The sequence below is a fragment of the Falco rusticolus genome, chromosome 2 (assembly GCF_015220075.1).
Source record: "Falco rusticolus isolate bFalRus1 chromosome 2, bFalRus1.pri, whole genome shotgun sequence".
In the NCBI taxonomy this organism is placed as follows: domain Eukaryota; kingdom Metazoa; phylum Chordata; class Aves; order Falconiformes; family Falconidae; genus Falco; species Falco rusticolus.
The window spans coordinates 29,366,394-29,390,196 of record NC_051188.1 but is presented as its reverse complement, the minus strand read 5'-3'; the positions used below and the strand labels follow the sequence as shown (position 1 = coordinate 29,390,196).

The window sequence follows — 23,803 nt, the reverse complement described above, 5'->3', positions numbered from 1 at the left end:
GTATCTGACCCAATGTCACTATCATAACACAAACTCTGGTGTGGCACACACTTATCAGTCAGCACCACTTAAGCCAAGCCTAAATTTGGTAGATTCAAGTAGCCTCCAGAAAACCCATTTTCTCAACTTGTTACAACAATTTAAAGATGTGAACATGTGACCAAATAGTTGCCTGATCATAAGAAAATGTCATTGTGTGAAGACTAAGGTGAAAAAGTTGAAGGAAAAGGAACAGAAAAAAACCCTCACTGGCTATAGAAAATCCTGACTCCTGCCATAAGGAAAAAAAAAAACCTCACGACAGCCAATAGCTTTCTTTCTGAAATTATTTTGGATAAATGAACAAGATGAAAAGAAATGTAATGTAGAACCACAGAACTGTGTATGTTAGAAGGGACATGTGAAGGTTACACAGTCCAAAGCCTTCTGACTGGCTCATGGCCTTGTCCAACTCAGTTTTGAGCATCTCCAGTAATGAAGATGACACAACCACTGGACAATCTACACTAGTGCTCTATCACCCAGTTAAAATTTCTGATAATCCAATCAGAATTTCCCAAGATGCAGTTTGCAGCTGTTGCCTTCTCATCTCAGCCCTGTGCACCTCCAAGAAAAGACTGGCTCCCCCCACAATTAAGTTGTGTATGGTGGTAAAAAAAAACCCTCACCCCATAGCCTTCTCCTCTAAAAGCTGGACAAACCCAGTTCTCAGCCTCTACCCAGATGTCATTTGCTTCACCTTCCCAGCATCTTGGGGTCCACACTCCAGGATGTCGATGTCAGATTTTGCAAGTTAGTTATCTGAGAGCAGAGAGGTTGCTTCTCCTCAAGAAAGGACTTACACAGCTAAGTGATTACCTAATTGCTCTTAAAAAACAACAGTATTCTGCTGTTAATAGCACTACATGTTGTAGAAGGCTCTAAAATAGTGTCACACTACCCTCTGTTTAATTAATACTTCCAGTGACATCACTGTAAATATGAGGCTGCTATTCTACTCCGTATTTTGGACCACACCCAATCAATCACTGGACAAAGCTAAAAATAGCGTATTGGGCAAAAAAGTATGATGAAAATGAGGTTTTAGACAGACAACCTATTGGTATCGTGAATTCAGGCACTCCCTTTCAGTTACTGGCTATGGCTGTTTGTTAGTAGTCCACATAAAATTATGAGGTCGTTCAACTTTCTTCCTCTAAGTCAGATAAATTATAAAAACATTCAAATACCACTTTCCATACAAACAACTTCTGTAAGTGCTGTAAGGACACAATATAACAGAGTATTAGGATAAATTCAAATAACTAATGAACAGCTATGTAAGTATGACAAATTAACCTTTATAGTCAGAAGTGGTGTACCACATGGAAAAGTCTGAATCCTCCCCTCAAGCTTTAGGACAGACCTTCAGATATTAACCTTTTCCCTGCAAAGGGAATGATCTTAGGGATTTTTTTGTTGTCATTGTTTGGGGTTTTTTACTACTTCATGGAACGGGCACTGAGCTAGTCAGACCAACCCTATCCCCAGTGACATCTCCCATCTTTTTAAGGAAAGAATTCAAAATGGCCAGCAAGTCAAATAGTTCAGTGCCTCAGCATTTTCTATAGCTCTGAGTTTGCCAGATGTGAGCAGGTATTCAGCATATGAAGATCTGGTGTTTTAAACTGCTCTACAGATCTAATCCGAATAAATTTATTCAGCCTTTATCTTGGATAAGGACACTACTGATATTATTATAATCACTTAAGAGGACTAGTGTGAAAAGAAATATATATTTCACATACTCCCTAGTGGCCCACTCCTTTGAGAAATCACTACATTGATCTGGGTCTATACACAAAGAACTCCTATCTAGACCAACTGCAGACATAGATGCTTTACAGAAATTGATTTCTTCTGTTAATATATCTGAAAAGCCATGAACTCCTGGATAAAAATGGCAAATTAAGTCTACCAACAGCTGTACTACATGCTTGTCACATGTGATAAGGAAAAAGAGCTACTCAGATTTTTGTAGTGCTATTGCATTAAAATTACCTCAAATTAAAGGAAAAATATACAAGCTTAAACTGTTATAAGCATACTTTTGAGAAGTCATTTATGCTCCTACTGTAAACAGTAGCTTAACACAACATTTAGTATGCATCATTGTAAAACATAGGGCAGATCTTACCTCTTCCTGTATCCCACTGGTAGTAGTTAATTTACTTCATCAGTAACAGTTATAATTATTGCTGGCTCCAGAAAAAAGGGGTTTCGTCCCTAAGGGAAAAAAAGCATTTTAAATAAATGGTGTCACAAATTCATAATCTTCTGTTCAATCATTAAATGGCCACTGAGTACCTACCAGAAAACCATGAGCTCAAGGTAGTTATTGTCATGTACTATAGAGTACAGTGCTATGGGTTTCTGTGTCTTTTTGCTGTTAGGCCATGTAAAGCTAGACACTAAATATATCTGTATACAAAAATGCATATAAAAACACAGCAAAAATGGTTAATATAGGACTTTAAGAACAATGTGCACTGCAGTATTCTGGCAAACTAGCAGCTGCTTAGAGGAGCAACTGTTTCTGCAAAGCAGGAGATACTTGCAATTCCTCCTATTACACAGCTGATTTTATGTGTGATTTAATTACTGTGACCATCTAAAGCATTTGTGTAGTACTCTGATCACCATCCCTGAGTTAAGAACTAATACTCTTCTTATTAAGGAAAACTGACATTAATAGTACCAGTTACATTTTGACCAAAGTGGTTCAACCATGAACATGAGACTTCTCAGAAACAAGTACTTGAAAAGTAGATAAGCTTCTATATGAATCAATTAAGGCAGAAACATAAACAAGGCAAGACATTCTGTAATCCCACCAAGACATTCAACTAGTCTAACTGTAACAAAAAAACCTTGGTTTGCTATGGCACTTTCTTTTCCTAATGCTATTGGGCTAGCAGCCTTCTGGCCCCCTGAAAAAAGAGGAACCCAAAGTAATCCATGCACATGTCAACTCCAAGCCCAGGCAGCACATTCTACTCCAGCTAGGGTTAAAGACGAACTGGATAAAAGCCGCCATCACCACCTTTTGTTTAGTAGGTCCTACTCTTCTACTGCCAAGCTTAAGGCATCATTTTTCTTCTTCAGAAAAGAACAAAGAAAAATACATGTAGACCCACAGCCTAGTTCTACTTATAAAGGCAAACTATCTCATGAATGCTTACAATTTACTCTAAAAATATGGAGAGAAAACTAATAGGTTTTAGAAAAAGAGCTTTTAATTTTTTTTAGAACACATTTAATACAAAGTATCATCTACTGATTGCATGCTTCGAACAGAAACATCACCTAACAATCTGAAATGTATTTGGTGAGGAATGTCCAGTTTGAAATGGCAACACCACATTTACAGCGGTCAATTATACACCAACAGAAAAATTAGATTTGCTCAGCATTTTCTCAAACCTTAGTGAAAATACTAATTTTTTAGAAAATAGCATACCATTACTACAGACAAAAAATATTAAAAAGTAAAGATAAATCTCTCCCAGAAAAGCTAAGCTAGTTCATAATTCAATTTAAACAATTACTCAAGAATTTAAAGTACTCTCAAACTACACTCAATTTTAATTAAAATAACTTCCTAAGAATATTTAGCCTCATTTAATTCTGAAGAACAGTTATGGTATGTTATTCTACCAACTAATAGTTCACCACAACTGCAAAACATCAGCTGGAAGCTAATTACATTGCACTGAAATAATATTGAAAGCAGGGTTTCAAACTAGAGGAAAAGGATATTGTTCTCATGAACACTGAACATAAAAATACTTTAATCCTACTGCTAATAAATGATTGTAAATATAAATCAACAATTGATAAAAATAACAAGACTTTATATTTAGAATGTCATAAGCAACACTTTAGGTCAATTTTCTGGTCCAATTTGAAATATAAGTATTAAAAATTTAGTCTCTGACAACCCCTATTATCCATGCATCCTCATTATCTTAACACTGGTGTACTTCAACTACAATCTTTCTCAATTTTACCCATGTAAAATTTAAGCCTTAAATTTAAACCCTATAGGCTTAGAATTATTATGAAATCATAAGGAAGGAAACAAGAAATTCTAAGCTTGAGCTCCCCCAGGAAAAATGTCTAAGGGAGAAATTAGTTCATCCTCAGTATCTTTCATAATTTCACGTGCATTTTGCCTGTACGATGGATGATCACCAACATACTAAGTCAAAAATCAACTCATATAGCACATATTTACAACAACAAGAATCTCTTTACCAGAACAAAACCAACATTCACTTGTAGCCAGGGTAACAGCTACACTGAGAATCACTGACCCCAAAGACAAGGTAACTCGCAACTCCACAGGTATCACCTACAGGATAACTCGTATGGAATATGAGCAGTGCACTGCTGCAGAGTACTTCATACCTCTAAGCAAAAATGGAAAGTTTCCCCTTGAAATCTTTTCTTCACTACCTGGATGTGAAAAATGCAGTAATCTCAAGTTCATCAACTCATCAATACAGCTATAAGTATTATCCTTTCTAGAGAAAGAATTTATGAAATCAAGTCAGAGTACACAATTCACCACTGAATTATTTAAAGACAAGCGAACAGAGCTGAGTTCACTTAGCTGCACTTAGGTTCACAGCTCCGTGAAATTCAGAAACATGAACTAAGATCCACATTCCACCTAAAAGAGCAGAAACAACATTAGATTATATTCAAGGAAGAATGTCAGATAAAATGCCTGTTATTGAGGTTCACTATTTTTGACTAAAAATTTACATGTCATTAATTCTTAAAGAATACCACTGACTCTTCTGACCCCACCTCTCACCTTAGCTATATGAAGGCACACAACACCAGTATTAAGTCAGATATTCCTAAAAAAACACCAAAACACCCCATTTACATAAGCTCTCAGAGATGTTTCAGTAGATTTAGTGAAATGAAATTCCAGAGGACTTGGTTACCAGTTTTTAACAAAACCCACAGTTTGTCAATTGCTGGTTTAGAACTTTATTTCTATCTAATGAATCCAATTCCATGATAATGAAATTAGATTCTATTGCTTTTTCCTTTAAAATATACTATTAAAACACTTTGAATTTACTTTGAATTCTGAGAAATACCATATTCTTCAAAATACATTGTAACACCATTGACTGAATGCATAGGAAATCAATTCAGCAGAGCTCAATTATTTTAGTTACACAGTGAAACAGTGGGTGACAGAGCATGTTGCCAGCTCTTTGGCAGCTTACAGGTATGCTGAAATGCATTCAAAATCAGCTCAGCATACCAAGGTGTAAATAATAAGCCTGTTTACAACTTACTCTGACAACTAACTAATTGCCAAGAGGTTTTGTTCATTTCAAAAGCAAAAATAATCCACAGCAGCTAACTTTAGTATCATCTTACATTCCCACACAGGAAAGTGAAGCAGAGGAAGTGTGAAATGCTGAGTTCTTAAAGTGACTAGGGTAAAGATCAATGTGGCCTCAGCACCAATACCCTGGGAAACATAAGGTCATCGCTCACAATTTAAGCTAGCATTATACAGGTCTATTCTAACAAGCACACAAGCAAAGCTACTTCTGTTCTTGTGATATCTGTTTTCAGACAGCTTATAACCACTGATAGTGGATAAACATCTTAAGAGTCTAGAAACTCAACTGCTATATTTAAACTGCGGCAGTTTGAATGCCAATTTACTACTCAGGCTACAGTAAACTGAAAAGTATTTTCAACTTTTATTTTAAGCTCTTCTTTTTAAATAGATTTGCTTATAAACAAGTATTTTGGAAAAACTAAATATTACTTATTTTTCTAGCTGAAAATTCAGCAGCAACTAGCTCCCACTGGGATTTCAGCTAATTGCCTCATGTAGGCAAATTGGCTCATTTGGTATCCTTTTCAGTCTAAATAGCTGCTAGAGTAATTGACTGCAAATTATTTTCAATAATACACTTTTCCCTCTGAAGGTTCCTAACAGTGGTGAAAGAAGTACTAAGGAAGAAGCACCTAAGGTTTTAAGGACTGATCAACCTGTTCAACCACCAAGTTATGTGGTATACAAGAGGGCTTTATTCGTTTACCCAAAATCCACATTTTCAAGGACATATATGCACAAAGATGACAAAAAAACCCCACAGACCTCTTTTTGGAATAGAGTTACTTAAAAATCAGCATCAATACCAGGGCAAGCTTGCTACGCTAAAAAAGAACAAGCAAGAATATCAAAGCCTTAAAACCTACCTGTTACACAACACACATCTTCTAAACAATGACAGCTTCACAACTACTTGATCCGAAACAAAGCAACTCAGTTAACACTGGTTGCCATTTCATCAGTCTCCAGCTGAACTAGCTCTGTGCTCAGATAATACAAAAAAACCCTAAAAACAAAAAAAAACCCAAACCAAATACAGAGCTGTGAGCATCACTGAGCTCCACAGCACTCACATGGGGTCACAGTAAGAGGCATAGCCAGCCCACCCCAGCTTGTGTGATGCTCTCAGATGGAGCCTCAGATCAAGCCAGAAGTATACCAAATTATCAAGACACATTATTATCTGGTTAAGACTCTCAAAACTAAGAATTCAGTTTGACAAGTAATCTTAGCAATGAGTTTCAGCATGACTAATACATTCATGGATTATTTTTTATTCTTCAAAGTGTACAGGTAAAGCAATTCAAGGGCTATTGAGACCTTTAGATGTGCAAGTACACAATATTATACATGCAGTAAGAGAAGATCGATTTAAGACTACTGTTATCTCAATGCACACATTTAAATATTAATTTCAGAGTCAGAAGTGTTGAAAATCTGAAGAAATAGCTGAGGTAGAAACATGACCAAAAAAATGCCAAGTCAGAGACTAAGAATGACATGTTCAACAAGCAACTACTATAAAAAGAAATATGTAGTACAAAAGCTTCATGCCCAAGAAAGGCTAGAAGTTGCAAATAAGTGTCAACTGAAATAAAGTGCATATTTTTAACAGAACACATTAGTAATCACTGGGAAAACCTCATTTTCAGTTCATGATCAAATGTTAAAAGGTATGCTTTCATTTTAGTAAATCACGAAATTTAACCAAAGTTGTATTGCACATCCATCACACATCCTATTACCTCAGCAAAGCCTTTTTATCTTCACAAGTTATCAGCCTTAACTGCCAGTAAATTTAGCTATCTGACCAGGAAATACAAAAGTGCACTATCATTTTTTTCAGACTTTAAAAGGTGAAGATTCTCATAAATGCTCATAAGAGTCCGTGAGCAACCACTGTTGAAAAACAATAGTTTAAAATTAAATCTAAAAAGTCAGAATTATAGCAAAATTAGCTTTAAAAGTACTTTTTAAAAACTGGCAACATTTTAAAAACTACCAAACCAATGAGCTTGAATTGCAACAAACTAAAACAGATGGTCCAGATCCATTGTAGTTTTTACTTTTTTGTATGTTAGGAACTTCAGTTACGCTTTAGCAAAATCATGAAGTGTCGAAAACATTAATTTAACATTTATTAGAGACTTTCCCCTTCATTGCTTAAGGCAGATGACTATCAGTCAAACATACAGATGTTTATCTATGCTCTGATTGTCAGCTGCATAAAAACTGTAGCATCTTGTGCAGCTTCTTACTTGTCCCACTTGCATTTTTCAGCAACTTTGACTATTATCGCTGCAGAACCAATCAATACAGCTGTGAAGACCCATAGAATCAATTGTATTTTATGTACTTCTACTACTTGGTAAGAAGCAAAATATCTTTAAATGGAAGCTTTCCCAGATAAAGCTACACTGAATATCACCTAATTAATACTTGGCACAAACACACCATAAAACATTGATCTACCAGAACACAAAAAAAAATATGCTGGGAGGAAGTGCACAAAGGGCAGTCAGGTTCTACCAGAATATCTGTTTTGATAAAACTGACTTCTCACAGGATATGCCATAGAAGTCCATGATTCTGTGGCCAGACTGAAAAGTACAGCACCTCTGAACTGCATCATAGCGTGATCAATATGACTGAACATGCATGATAAAAAACAGCTTTGAAACCATATTTGTTATGGCTGTTTTAGAATAGAAACTGACCCCATGAATGGGAACCACTGAAGTGTCAGAGAGACTTCTGTGATTTCAGCCTGAGTAAGAGCTGAGGAACATATTGGAACTCTGTATGGGCTTAAGATCTCTGACAAGCTAGGCTTCACGCACAAAGAAAACTGTTAACTCATCTGTTTTGCTGTCTGTAAGACTTTTATATATTCCCTTGATGCTGTTGATTATGCAACAGATAATGCAGTTTTGCAGTATTAGCAATTCTGCCTTACTAGTAGATGACCAGATACTGCACAGTGGATGTACTTCAAGAGCACTCTCAGAAGCCTCAGAAGAAAGTTTAATGAAAGCAACACTAACTAGCGTATTATACAAGTGTTTTGAAGTCTGTTATGAAGTTTAAGTCATAAAAGAAATTTTAATATAAACCAGATATCTCCCTTGATTCCTGATCAATGGCAAAGATAGATGCCAGATCAGTCACAGATTGGAATCTTATAAAACAACCTAATGAAACACTGTTCCAGGAATTACACTACCACTGGGAAAAAATTCCCAGTGTTTTTCTGAAAGGGCTGCAGGTCAGTGGGAAGATTCTTATTACTAATTCCCTCCACAAACATCTCCATTATGGACATACATCCTCTATAATAATATTGAAACCTTTTAGCTCTCCCTGCAGTATCCAAGATGGGAGAACTTGTGCTCTACCTCCCCTTCATGCTAGGCAGCAGAGAATACATCACCTGTTAAAGGTAATTTGAGAGAGCCCCTTACTGCACCCAAAAGCAGAGCACTCTACATCTTAAGGAGAAAATGACTGCTACCAGAAATACAGACGATAGTAGGTTTTAGAAGTTTGAAGTGTAGTCCTCCATAGCCCCCAAGAACCATAGATACTTCTGTTCATTTGTATATGAAAAAAATATCCACATAAAGGGTGGGTAAAAAAACCAAATCGCTTCAGCTAATGATTAGGGAAAGAAACAGGTTTGAGAAACACTGAAGGAGTCCTGACTGAACCCCTGATAACTATGCATTATGAAAACAACACCTCTCAACACCACCACTGACACACAGATTAGGACTCGTGTGGTTTCTGTTTTAGTTTTACACACATTAAAGGGTCTTTTCTACACTGATGTTCGGCCAAAATAACATGTCACGAGTACCTCACCTATGTAAACTTGTATTTTTACTTTGTAATTAGAAAAGTAGCCAGCAGAGGGGGCACAAGTTAATAAAATCTATCCTTGTATGAGGTGATGAGTAACAAGAAGATAAACATGAGGCATGCTCTGTTTGAATACTATCTCAAAATACATAGAAACAAGTAAATACTTAAACTGTGTATACAAAAAAACCCTAAATTGCATAAGCACAAATAAGTAGTAATCAGTCACTGAACCCTAATCTCTTGATCTAACTCTGCATTTAATCCAACAGTTAGTTCATGGTTTCCTGACACCAGGGACAGCACATACCATCATTCCACTTCTACCTTTTTTGCTGCTGATTGCCCATATTTTGGTAGGCTCAGCCACAAACATTCAACTGTATTAAACACAAACACTCCCTTTTGTTTTGAAACTGAAAAATAGTATTCTATCTCAAATTATTTTATCTTTTGGAGAAGGCCTTAAAAATAAGAGTTTTAAGGAAGTCTGCTAGAATTTATCAAGGTCTGAATTCATGCTTCCATTAACTCACCATCTTTTCCCCCAAGGAAATGGAAAATGCTCTTCAAGCAGTCAATTTCTCTGGCACTCAATTCACACGGAAAGTCTGGGTATCAATGGCAACAGTTTTGCAGTAAGGATGGCTACCAAAAAAGACTTTTCTCTATGCGGTGAGAAGATTCCAAAACCTAAATTCAGCTATGTACAGCTGTCCTTCCCTATAGGCTACAGCAAGGTTATTATAGGCAAAGTAATTTTTCATGTCCTAGACAATTCTTTAGTTAACTACACTACAAATACCTAACAGTTACTACAATGCCCAAGACAGGCACTAATCATGGTTTCTTACATGGAATGTCATGGAGGATTACAAGGTAGTTACATGGGTTTTGCTTCATCCCTTACGAGCACTACAGATAAGCAGTAGATAAAATTATTTTTGCACATGCAGTTAGGACATTGATTTGGTGGTACAACTGAAGCTTTTGGTATTTGAGGTGACTGGAACAAATGAATCGCAGATTTAAACAGGGGAAAAAAAAAAAAAAAAGACCAGTTACCGAAAGATTTTCAAAGCAGAACACAAATGCAACAGCAGACTTTTCCTAAAGCCAAGCCAGAAATCAAACTCCTCAGCACACCAGTTACAGAATATAAAAATGAAGGGAGCATTTTTGAAACAACCACTATGTCTATAACACAGGCAATGCAAGTTCCATTTAAGAAAAGGAACTTTAAGGTATTACGGAAAATAAATGGGATGAAAAAAGTAATCTGCTCCTCAGTACTTTGCTCTAAACAATTTTAAAAATAACCATTTATGGCTTCAATTAACTGTTGAAGCTCCAAACTTGTCATCTTATACTTGTCCTTCCCAGTCTGAAAGCCCTACAGCAAAAAATCAATGATCCAGTCAGATATCCCTTCTACAATTAAAAATACTACAGGGAAAAAACAGTTATCTGAACTGCATAAAAGACAAATCCTTTGTCTAAAAAAAAATCATAAAAATATATTTAGGCATATCAGCTGCTTGCTTTGCCTGAGCTTGCAAGTTTGTGTTCTATAGGCAATGATTTCATTACATACCCATCTTGAAACATGCAACAAAAATTCTCTATGCTTAGTATCATTTTTATGGATGCCCATAACTTTACACATTCTGGGTTTCCAAGTCTGGCACTCAATGTACTGCTTAAAGACTATTTAATTGCAAAAACTTCAGTCATTTTGGAATTCTACTCAAAAAGTTTGTGCTAAGAACAAAACCAAAACTAACAGCAAGAAAACCAAAAAAGCTACCCAAAGCAGCCTGAAAAGGAGATTCAATGCAATAAATTATCATTTTGGAATACAGAATCTCCATATTGAATAGCGCATATGTGAAAACACAAGGGATGTGTGCCAAGGAAGCATTTTTAGACTATGTTCATACTGAACAATAAAGGAACAACGAATATATGGTAGAATTTAGGAAGACATCAGATTTAAAATCTCAAGATACAGTGATGTCTTCAGGTGCCTAAATCACAGTTTCCAACATCACTAAGTCACAGTTTCAAAAATGCTGGTTTAGTATAAAGGTTTGCCCCGTTTCTTTCATCTAAGAACAAATTTAATTGAGTTCTAAATAACATATTATATAAGGGATAACTTCTTGATTAACTTCTAAGTGCTCCAATTTAGATAAGGTCCTTGGTAAGTTTCAAAAACAATTCAGTCCTTGAATCTTTCACAATTATGTGACATTCTCAAAATAAAAATGTAGAATAGCTTTCATATATAGTGAACGCCAGCAAGTAATTAAGCGGTGAAGAACAACATTGAAATTAAGAACAAAAAGCCACTGATATTTGAAATGCATAAGCACTGATGTGACAGATACATAACCCCAAGAAGGGAAGAACTTTAACTTTTCCTTACATTAAATTGAAATATACAAGCAGCAAAGCAACAGTGATCACATTTGTACCTTATTTTTAAGGTAACAGAAACCGTCAGTTAAAGATGCACCTTATCAGCCAGTTACAGATTAGTAAATGAATCCCTACTGTTAATCATCTGAAACTGGATAAACAACCAACAAATCCTAGTAGTTTTTGAAGTTATTTAACTGAATATAGTAAATGTAAGCTACTAAAAATAGGTTATATTTGAGCTTTCATAAACTTCAAAAAAGCTAAAACCACCATCCATACCAAAAAATTTTAAAGTCAGCCCCAAAGAATCTGAGTTTAAAGATTATTTCCATTGCATTTCCTAAAAATATTTCTGAATGTTTAATTCCAAAAATAACTGACCTTGTCAAGCCCTGGGTCAAGTCCCTAATTACTGCAGCCTTTCTGCTTCACAGCAATGACTTTACATAGCTGGTCCCAGCTCAGTCACTGCGATTCACAGTGCTAAGCCAGGCCTCTGTTCTCCATATATTGGAGAAGGGTAATGAATCTCACAGCTGGCAGCACACGGGGTAGGGAAAACACACATGAAAACCCCACCAAAAAACAAAGGGGAAAAGCCAAGAAGTTGTATACAAAATTCTTCCCACCTTTTGGGGTGTTACCAATCCAGAGTACTACCAAGCTGACTGAAAATAGCTCAGTGACAGCAATTCTTCTGAACTGCCCCAAGATTCTCCCACAACTCCCTCCCAGAGTTTGTCACCACTACAGCAGGAGCAACTTAGCTGTTTTAAAACAGGTTCCTGAACCACTATAGTTCATAGTCCAGCTTATTAAGGATCTGAATCAATCATTTATTTTACTACATGAAGTCACACTCACAACTTGAAGTAAGTCTTGGCACAACTATGAGCACTTGAGTGGTTGTAAATTCAGGAGCAGAGCAGGCAGCTAGGCTGGTTATGTCTTACATATAGATACATACAATCAAGTCAGTATTCTGGGATTCAAAGCCGGGGGGCGGGGGCAAATATTGATGGAAGAGAGGAAGCCACTTTTTGCTCATATTCTGTATGCTGAGCATCAAAAAAAAATGTCAGTGCCCTAAACTGATTCCAATTAGAAACATTCTGAATTTGTTCAATGTAGCTTTTTGCTCAAGACTACACTGACAAAATACACAGTGTATTCAGGTAATTCAGCCTCAAACGTTATTATTGGATGAAATCAGATTAACACCCTGCTCTCCACAAGCAGTAGCAGTTCCATGTAGATAGAAAAAGCCCTATAAATTACAGGAAATGGGAGTGGCTACACTGAGCAGACACTAAATGTGATTATTCAGGTAAAAGTTTCCTGGCCAAGTCAACAAGATTACATCAAGCATTACTTTCAATACCTTTGTCCTTGAATCACTGTCAAAACCACATACTGGAGACTTCACCTGCACCAGTTACTGCTAGGTAAGTTTCTAAAAGACCTCCAACGTTAAAGCCATGGAACTGTTAGACAAAATCAGCACTTACTTATCTGCTATTCTAGTTATCTACTACTGCAGTGCTGCAAGATCCACACTTGCCACACATATTAGAGTAACTAGAGTAGGACCAGAAAAATCCTCCTGTCTTCTCATACAACCAGAAGTCTTACATATTCAGTGTCCCAGTCACAGTCATTCAACATTCCTACTAAGGTTAGTATCATATCTTGCAGCCAGCAACTTCTTCCCTGTTTTAATTCAGCTGTAGGCATTAACCTAGTTTCCCCACCGGAAAAATTTAGGCTTAAATCTATAGTGACTGTAGATTTATGTAGGCTAGGGCAAATAAATTAACTGAGGCAGCGGCAGTATCCCTAGAACGAAAACAATAGGTGCTTAGATAACAGATACTTGATTTCTCATTAATGCAAGACTGAAATTGCCTATACATTTTTGAAAAATCTAGCCCATTTGGGGTCAACCTTACAGTACCAGAATGACTAAATACATCCCTTTCATTTTTTTTTCAATAAAATATACAGGCAATAAAAACCTGAAATCCTGTTTGCTGTCAATATTCAGAATTAAAATAGTAAAAATATGCTGATACATAGAAAACACTTAATGAACATATGATATCCTTCATAGACATCACAAATATACTACAGGATCATCAGAAAACTTACGTAAAAAAAATCAAGTGTGTTCTAATACATATGAAGGATTTATCCTAAATATACATACAATCATTATCTCCTATCTGCAGAATTATTTTTTCTCTACAGAAGACTGGTCTACACTTTGGACAATTCAAATTAGCACCATAATCACACAATGAAAATTGGATGTTTGATATGAGTTCATTCACAAATTAGATGGAATTCCAATCTGTTGCATAAACAACCGGTGAAAGCAGCTTGAAAAAAGGGCCAGATAATACAATGCTAAAAATCACAACATGAAGTGGAAACATTATCATGTTCAAGTGGGAGATGCAGATATAGGTATATTCTATGAACTAAAAAACTCACTGTGTTGTTTGTATTACAAGCAAAAAAAAGCAGCAAGTAAGACTCTCAAGCAACACAATCAGATTCAACTGAGTCTGACTTCAATTAAAATTCAGACATATGCACAAATAACAGTTCTTCCCTACAAGCTTCAGAGATATGGACTGTCTACAACAGAAATCCATGACTGAAGGTAACTATTCTGTAAGAAAAGTGACAATAAAGCTTAAAGAAAATAAACATAAGGATGGTGACACTGAGAAAAAAAAATAAATACTTCTGCTTTACAAGATAACCAAACTTCTGGCTCTTTACATGTATTTGCTTTGCCTCCCTGACAATTAGCTGTGCTGAAGTGCAAATATGTTTCAAAAAGACAAGAATACTCCAACTATGAGACACACCTTCAAGCACATTTCAACAAATAAGAAAGCTAGTACATCTAAGGAGCCTATGATGACCTGAGGCACAAACTGTTCTACATCACAAGTCAAGCCAAGAGATAAAATTTTGGTACTCCTAACTGTCCTCAAGACTTTCTCTGATGACCATTTAGTGAATTCAAGCATCACCTGTATCATCTGCTTAAGCTTTGGCAGTGTGACTCTGCTCACCTGACTGCTAAAAACCAAAGCTACAATGAACATGTTATGGCATTGCCCCTTCCAAATAAAATGTATTGAAATAGCGAGCACTTAAATCTTCAAAGAGATCAAAGCATATCTGTTATTCAGAACATGACAAAGTATCTCACTTCTTTCTGCTAGTGAAACAGATTTGTGAAATCCTTTTCATTGGAAAAAACAAAGTACTCTGTGTAAGCTTGTTTTAACTTTTAAATTCTTCTTTAAATATCTATTAGACTATAACAAGACAAGTGATTTTACAAACACTGAAGTCTGATGTCATTATTATTACTGAGACCTTCAGTGAACTTTGCTGCTCTGGCAAGGCTGAAAGGCATACAGTTGCATCTCACAACATGAAAAAACATTTGCAACAATGCCTGCCACAGTTCTCATTAAAGGATACTGTAAAACAAAACTAACTAAAAACTACAAACATTTAAACATGCCATCTTGTCCACTCTTGAAAGGCTGCAGCCTAAAAAGCATAAATTGGAAGCAATATGCCTAATTTTGTCATGTAGGAGGTGAGAAAGATTGACTTTCATCAGCACTTCACATATAGCTATTTGACATTAACAGGCATACAGGTTTACATTAAAACCATTTCTATCCCACAGAAAACAGGAGACTGAGAAATCCTCTCCTCTTTGCATTTCTGCCATTGCCATGTTTAAGCTTGCTATGTTGTTTTCTACTGTCTGAAATTCTCCCATTTGGTTGGTCGGGGGGGGTGGGTGGGGAGAGAATGGAAAAGCTGGTATAGAAGCGCAAACCTCTGCCTCCACCAACATGAGAAGCAAACTGCCGGTGCAACCGTGCCAGCATGACAAAGCAGGAAATGCTAACCTAAACTTTGGTTCCAAATTTGGATGCACATTCAACACAGGCCATTCCAGTGCAGTGTTTATGACCTCAGAATGCCAAGACAGAAGTCATGCTCAAAGGTTTTTGACTTCTGGAAGCAAGGAAATCCAGTAACAATCCTGAAAAAAACAACTAGAAAACGAAAGTGCTCAAAAATTTAAAGAAAACATAACATAGCACTGCAAAAGCATAATGCATGCAATGTTAGGGGACAATATTTTCTAAGTGTGAGCGGGCTTTTTTTAAGCTCAGCATATCTTAGACACAGAAAAGTATGTAAGCAAGGAGTCAGTCTACAATGTGTGATTTAAAATCAAAGCTGTTGTGTGCCTACAAGCACAATTAGACCTGATCTCCTAGATATGCTATTTACATGTATTTGGAATACTATTTAAGCCATTACGGTAAAACATGCTCATCTCTACAGATCAACACAAAGCTTTATTGTGTGAACTCATCAGCCATAATGTTACTGTAGCTACAAATGGGTTTAATCACATATTTGAGAAAACTAAAAAGTAACAGTTAACCTAAAATTGAATTGTTTGATGGTGATACAAGGTATGACTAAAACCCTTGGGGAAAAAAAAGAGGTGGCATTCAAAATAAGTGCCATTATACACAGGACACCTTCCAACTTTGAGGTCAGAAATAGGTCTTTCCAGCTCTTAGCATGTTTTTAAGTTCCCAAAATATTCTTAATCCGCTGAATTTCATTCAGATTTCAGTTTGCCTTAAAATTTCTTACTTATGCTTTTGTACATATGTGAAATGCACTGCAGAAAAAAAAAAAGGCTTTCACCAAGACTGCACACGTCCTGGTAAGTCATCAAAACAGTGTTTCTTGCATTAGTCTAAATCCAGAGAGTAACTTATTCATCACTGAATTAAAAATACCTATCCCAAGTCCGCTTGGATTACAGGAGCATTATAGTTGCCTTTTCTGTTTCAAAACAACTAAGTTAGCATGTCTTTTGTTATATCAAATTTGTTTAAAAGTCAAACTCATCTCTAAGCCAGTTTTGCTGTATCAATAATTATTACGATGCTGAAGAACATGTACAAGATACTCCTGTGAGATTAAAAGCTCATAAAAAGCTTACTGTTACAAAAAATGCTGTTTCCAGCCACAATATTGACATGAAATTTCACCCTGAAAAATTTTGGAAAAATACCTTGATATATCAACTCAACTGCTTTGAAAGCCACTGAGGTATGTACATTTTATCCTCTGAAACCTCATTCTATGCAATACTGCTGAAAAAAAATCATCAGAGACGTTCATTATGCAAATAACAATAGGCAAGAAGAAACACAAGGAGTATCACAGAATCAAAGCTTTAGCAATTTCAAACATCCCTCAGATTCAAGTTTTGGTAGGGAGCTGTGTTGGTCCTTTGCACATGAGTATCAAAACACCATTGATACATACTTTACCTACCTTAGATTCAGAGCTCAGTCTTAGAAACTTCACTACAAACTGCAAATAACTGAAGTACATAGATGGTTCAATTCAATCATCTGTTTACATGTGTACTGTATTATAATAGCTACATTTTTCGTGTTTTCTGTTTCCACAGAGAAATGCATCTATTAGTATTTAACCCTTCCATCACCTATAACCAGCTGCATGTTTGCCTCACTCAAAACTACTCAGTTGAATTGTGACTACACCACGTGCTGCTGAACAAGCCATAGCTATAAGATTTAGGAGTGTATTCCAAGACGACAGAAAATCTGCTAGTGAAAGGCTCAGTATTTCAGACTACCTGAAACAATGGAGAAGCTGAACTGGGGAAAACATGATAAAGATAAGTCAATTTGCCAAGTACAAACTGGGTTAATGAACTACAATGTTTTTTTCGATTTGACTTAATGTGTTTAAATTGTTTTCTTCCTGAAGACGTCCAAATCCTCTATTTTTTCCTAAGCTTTCCATAAAAATGCAGAGGTGAAAAGGACCACTATTTTTAATGAACGCTAAAAGTTGACACCGTATTCGAAGGTTCATTCTGCTATCATAATCAGCACAAAGCATACTATGGGGGGGGGAACCCTGTAACTATTCTTGGATTCAAGCAATATAATACACACTATCAATCTGAAGATGCTGTAAAAATTACAGGAATGGTCACCTTAAAATACATGTACTTTCCAAAATCTTTTGTTGCTGACAAAAACCTTCACAAAAACATGGATCTAACAACCCTAGGCAAGACTAAGAGTTTATAAAGCCATACCGTAACATTAATATCAGAAACAGCTTATGAAAAAGTCTTCCAGGTTCTTGACAACCTAAATGTGTTGACAGTGTCCCTTTAAGATCTGAACATGAGATACTGTGATCAGCTAATGCAGCTGTATACTTGGTAACTCAACCTTCACGACCAACTGAGTCAGTATGTATTTACTGAAAAAGTAATATGATAAATTCTCATATTAAAAATCCAAACATTAATATTGCAATAAAATATGAAGCAGGAGATTTTCCTCAATTTCTGAATGACCGTTCAGCCATCACTCTTGTTCAGGAAGTCAGCTGATGGAGAACTCTGGTCTACTTTGAAAGAAATCAAGTATGGTGAGTCACTGCCATTTAAACAAACAGTTCATACGCAGCAGGGAGACAAGACACCATGCTGTTGGATGACATAACCAAACAATCCCATAAGCTTGTATCACGTCTTGTCATTTGTATAGTAAAAATCTCTTTTACAATTCATACATGTGAAACAAGTGGAACTTAGCAAATATCTCAGAAGCTTGTCAATACACCAGAAAACAAGGATGGTAGTCAAAAAATGTTAAGCCAGAGAAAATTCCCAGAGAAAACCTTAATAAAAGTTTGGATTTATTACTTCATGTAACACCACACCTAAGATAATCTAAACGTTGCATTTTTTAAAAAATTCTCTTCTCCTGCTCTAAGATAATCACTCTTCAAACACATTTGCTATATTTTAGTTAACTACTATTTTATGTCTTAGTATTTGTAGTTGCTTCAAAAAAGTGAATCATCAATTCATGTTCTGAGTGAAAACTACTTCAAATGCAACTGAGCATTCTGATCACTTTTATTACCCTGATGAATGTGTAAGTTTCTCATACCATGTACATTTAAATACCCATTTATCGAGCAAATTTTAGGTAGTAGACAGGAACAACAGGAAGTTGTCAGGATAACATGACATAGTGCTCAAAGGCCAAAGTGAATGTGAAGAAAGTTAACTGCCCTGGATCTCATCCTACAAGTGTTGAAGGACCAGTTAAGTACTACAGAATTTTATCCAATATATGAAAACCCACTACTAAATTAGTAGAGCCAAAATGGGAACCTGTGACTTCAGTTACAGATGACATGTCACTTGCAATATATTCTATTTTTGCAGACACTAAAAAGTTAGAATTTCTATTTAGTCACCTGACTGCACATGTGAACACCTCTTCAACAGCCTGCTCCACATGTGGAACAGAGCAAAAAACATGCATAAGCAAGGGTGGTTTCAAGCCCCGATACAGACTTGTAACCAAAACAGATCAAAGTCATTGCTCCACCGACAAAAGAACAGCTATTTGCAAGTAATGAACACTACAAGTGAGTCAAAACAGTCATGACAACTCAACTACCCACTTGATTGAGTAGCTGAGCACTGCTGGTTCACTTAGAACCAATTATTTGACATGGGTTTAATTAGAATGTTATAATTATCAGTAGCAATGGGAAAGAGCAAGTATTTCATCTGTGCGCCTACTCTGGTGTTTCAAAAAACTTCATATAGCTCATTTAACTAAACAAAAACATCAGAAAATGGGGAAGATTAGCACACAGATGTATAAGAGGACAGCAGATGGTAATAGACAAAAAAAAAAACCTGTGTGTGGAACTAGCAGGTTTTGGGTTTGTTGTTTGGTTGGGGTTTTTTTAATAAGTTTCATCACTAAACTGGCATTTTAAAAATGTTTAGGCTTGCTTGATCTCATCTAGTGGCAAAGCCATAAAATGCAATATGAGAGACTAAAATTTCCTTTCCAAACAAACATGGCATGTTATCACATAGCCTCTGCCTAGACTGGAAAGGGGAGGGGGAGAAAGGGGACTTATTTTCACAACCACATTCCCATGTTAAATACCAAGAGCAGTAACTAATCCTCAGATAGTAGAGGGAACATTACATGAGAACAACAAACAAAAAAGGGGAGATTCAAGCTGGTACATCCCACGTGAAAAATACACTATATACTTTGCCCAATACTAGTAAGGTCCCTTATGCAAAACAAATCCAGGGTTTGATCCAGTGCCAGAAAGAACTGCATAACGCTTCCTAAAGCACACTTTTAACCTAGAGTTGCTGTCTTTTAGCAACTCATACTACTGAGCCCAACCCAAGAAAAAGTCCTGCTTTAAAGTGACAGCTGCAAAACAGACATTAGAAAAGCACAGCTTCTCAAGGCTCTGATACAACAGGCAGGTTTATAAAAATACAGGTATGTAGTAAAAAGTTGTGTTAAGCTCATTGGAAAGAAAGCATTTTGAAAGAGTTGTGCTCCATTCCTACTTTTGGACATGCAGTGTTGTTAGTAAAAAGGCCCATCTCCCAACTGTACTTATTTGATTATATAGTACTGTATTAGATAAAGCAAAGATTTCATGACCTCACCAGGCTCACCAGCTAAGGTTCTGAAACATAGACTGGATACAAAAAAAGAAACAGTTTATATTAGGTGGTCAACTTGAAGGCTACCTCACAGTATAAAAACTGAGGAGTAACTAAAATTACAAAAAAAAAAGGTTGGCTACCAAACTACAGTCATCAACTGCATTTCTTCAAACTATCTGAGCATTGCTTACTTATGAAGAAGACCCCATACTGCATATTTCATGAAGATGCCACTTGGACAACTAGCTAATTGGTGTCTCTAGGTAGTTTGTGGTTTACGATTTTTCTGCCTATTAATAGTCAACCTACCTGCCCATAGTTGTCTATGCCAGTTACTAATCTATTTAAGTTTAATAAATCAAAAGCTGTCCTTAGGGACTGGCCAAGTGTCGTAAGTCCTTCTGCCTGAAGGTTTTTCAGTTCATTCATAAACGTTGCATGGTTTTCCTTCCAGCCAGCCTGAAAAGAAAAATGTGAGAAGACTTATTCTCCAGATATGAGCTCCGCTTTCCTGTTAGGCTACGAAGTGCCTTCCTTGCTGCATGCAGCTCACCACAAATGCTAACAAAACACCTTTGAAGTTACTGATATTTAGTGTCGTTCCATGAAGCCTGAAAAGACGTCCTTCTCTTAAACCTCAGAGCTCTTCATGTATAAAATGAAGATTTTTGATTTGTTCCACGGGGTAAGTTTCTGTGAAGTCACCGATGCACAAACCTTACAGCTATTTACGTAGCTCTCCCACAGCCCTTCCCAGATGGAAGCCAGCTGCACTGCGAAGCGACCTCCAACAGGTTCACCGTCCTGTGTCATGTGGACCACCGCCCCCTCCCCCCCCCCCGTACGTCCCGTCCCCCCACCCCCACCCCCCCGCGCGGCGGGGCTGAGGGAAGTGCCGTCCCCTTCCGAGTCCGGACTCTCCGGGCTGAAGTCGGTCCTTCCCCCGCTCGCCCCTTCCAAGCTGAACTCTCCTTGGAGTTGCTGTCACTTCTTCCAACTTGAATAAATATCCCCCACAGTTCATTGCTGCTCACACACACCACACAGGGAAAAAATGTCGGCCATGTTGATGTCAGCGCCGCCGCCGCCGCCGCCAGAGCCCGTGTGTGCCGAGCTCCCCCGGCCCGCCGGCAGCCCGGGCGAGGCGGGCGGGGGGGCGGCCGCCGGCAGCGGCCCGCGGCGGCGCGGAAGGGCCGGAAGGAGGCCGGGGGGGGGGGGGAGCGGCGGGGGTGGGGGGGTGGGGAGCGGGGGTTACCTTGATAGCGTAGGGAGGCTCCTCGAAAGTGACCAGCATGTACCTGTCTCCCCTGCTGGCCGGGTCCCGGGCTCGGAGCTGCGGCGCGGGGGACAAAGCAGAGGGTGAGCCGAGAGGCGGCGGCGGCGCCGGAGCCCCCCCGGCTCGGCTCGGCACGGCCCGGCCCTGCCCACCCCTCCCTGCCCGCACACACACGCACTCCCGCCCGCCCTCGCCCCGCGCCCCCGGCCCAGGCAGCCCCCCGCGCCCTGCCTCCCCCTCCCCTCCCCGCGCAGTCACTCTCGCTCTCTCTCGCCTCCTCTCGCAAGGCAGAGCCGGTACCTTCATGAAAGTCTCTACAGCGCCTTTGGCTATGTCCAGATAGGTGGTGCCCAGATGGGTGCGCTGGTTCATGGAGGCGGACGTGTCTATCAGGAAGAGTAAGATGGGCATAGTGCGGAGGGGCCGGCGGCCGGGCGGCTACATGGACAGCGGGCGGGGGGCTGAGGGGAGCACCGCGGGGCGGGGTGGGAGGAAGGGGGGGAGAAGAAGAGAAGAAGACGGGGGACAGGAGAGGAGTAAGTGGCTGTGAGTGCTCTGCACGGGGAAGGGCGCCTCCCCGCTGCCCCTCTGCCGAGGCGGGGGGGAAGGGGGGGGCAGCCCTGCCTGCCCTGCCCTCCTTTGTGTGAGGGGCCTGCTCAGCCCAACACAGGCTGGTTTATGAGGGAGAGGCGGATAGGGCTGCGCTGCTGCTAACCTTCCCCCCACCACCACCTTCCTCCACCGCCGCCCGCCCTCCCCTCCCCCTGTTGATGTTACTCAGAAGTTTCAGGCGGAGCAGCCGCAGGCCCACCACCCCGGCACTTTCTCTCTCTGACTGAGGCGCTTCCTCGCTCGCCGCCCGCTTTTAAGGCAGCCTGGGCAGGTCGGGGCCCGCCCCTGAAGGACACGTCCCCGCCCCACGTGACCGCCTCCCGGCCCCACCATAGGGCTCTAGCAACCGCCTCATTAGCATATTCAAATTCCCGAGGAGGGGGGAGGGGGGCAGCGGGAGCCGCTGAGGGAGATGGGCGGTGGGGGGAGCGGGCGGCGGAGCGGGCGGCGGAGCGCGGCAGCCGCGCAGGCGCAGTGGCGGCGGGCGGCCGGGGGGCGCGGGGCAGGGCGGGGGGCCCCGCTCCTCAGGCGGGCCGACCCCGCTGCCGCCCTTGCTGGGCTGTTTCCAGGGCGCTGGGGTGAGGCGTCCTGCGGGGGTAGCGCCCTGCCCCAGCCCGCCTGTCTTGGGGCGGCAGTGGGGGGTAACCCGGCCGCTCGGGGAGGGCAGCGGGGGAGGCCCCGCGGGAGCGCGGGCCGCCGCAGGCTTCCCCGCGGTGGCTGGGGCGGCGACTCCGGCGCTGGCGGTTTGTCCCCGCTGGCCGCGGGCGGGCCGGCGGGTGAGTCATGGGGGGAGGGGGCGGGCGCCGCGGCTCGCCTTGAGGCTGCGGGAAGGCCCCCGGGCCGCGGGTCCGTCCCCTCCTGCCCCCACGGGTCCGTCCCCCTCACCCGGGCGGAGGACGCCCTTCGGGGGGCGCTGTGCGCCGCTGAGGGCCGCCGCAGCCCTTCGGCGGGGGGGCGGCTGGGGAGCCCGAGGGCAGTCCGGAACGCTCCGGCCCTGGTGCCGGGGGGGGGGCTCGGTGGCCACGGCTACAGCGGCCGCTGGCAGGCGGTGCTTGGCGTCGTCTGTCATCTCCACGGGGCTTAGGATGGGGAAAAGTGTTCGGTACCATTTTGATGGTGAATTCCCAGAGACGTGGTCTAGCCTTTTACTCGATGCTTTCAGGGAGAGAGAAAAAAAAGAAAAAAAAAAAAAGGAAAAAAACCGGCTAGCCCTAGCTGTGACCTTTTCCCCTACGTCCAGGCAGACATTAACACTAATGTTTCTTTGATCCACACTAAGGCACTCCAGATTTGTTTCCTATAAACCATATAATTGTGGAGTGTTTCCAACCAATTAATGAAAAAGGTCTCTGTTCTCAGTTGTTTGGTGCTTTGGGTTCCCCCCCCCGAAAAAAAAAAAAATTGAGTCTCAGCTGTTTCTGCTCCTGTAACCGTGGAGCAGTAACTCCAGAGCCATTTCTTAATATAATCTGTCCAGGAGATTGCTCGGTTTCCCATCTGACTGATTTATTTTTTTTTCCCCATGATCCAGCTGATGTGCTCCCACCACTGCACTAGAAGGTATGAAGCCACTGTGCTCCTTCCTTTTCTCAAG

At 39.9% G+C, this 23,803-nt stretch overlaps 1 protein-coding gene across 1 annotated transcript in view; it reads right to left on the bottom strand.

Annotated features, from left to right (window-relative positions):
• The window catches only part of INTS6 (integrator complex subunit 6), a 60,234-nt gene extending 37,888 nt beyond the window's left edge, over positions 1–22,346 (bottom strand). Inside the window, exons 1-3 of the mRNA XM_037375851.1 lie at positions 21,898–22,346; positions 21,577–21,654; positions 20,631–20,780 (exon numbers count right to left, since the gene is read on the bottom strand). Of these exons, the coding sequence (XP_037231748.1) occupies positions 20,631–20,780; positions 21,577–21,654; positions 21,898–22,008 (339 nt within the window). The 5' untranslated portion in view covers positions 22,009–22,346. The remainder of the gene's footprint in view (positions 1–20,630; positions 20,781–21,576; positions 21,655–21,897) is intronic.
• Positions 22,347–23,803: the final 1,457 nt, after the last annotated feature.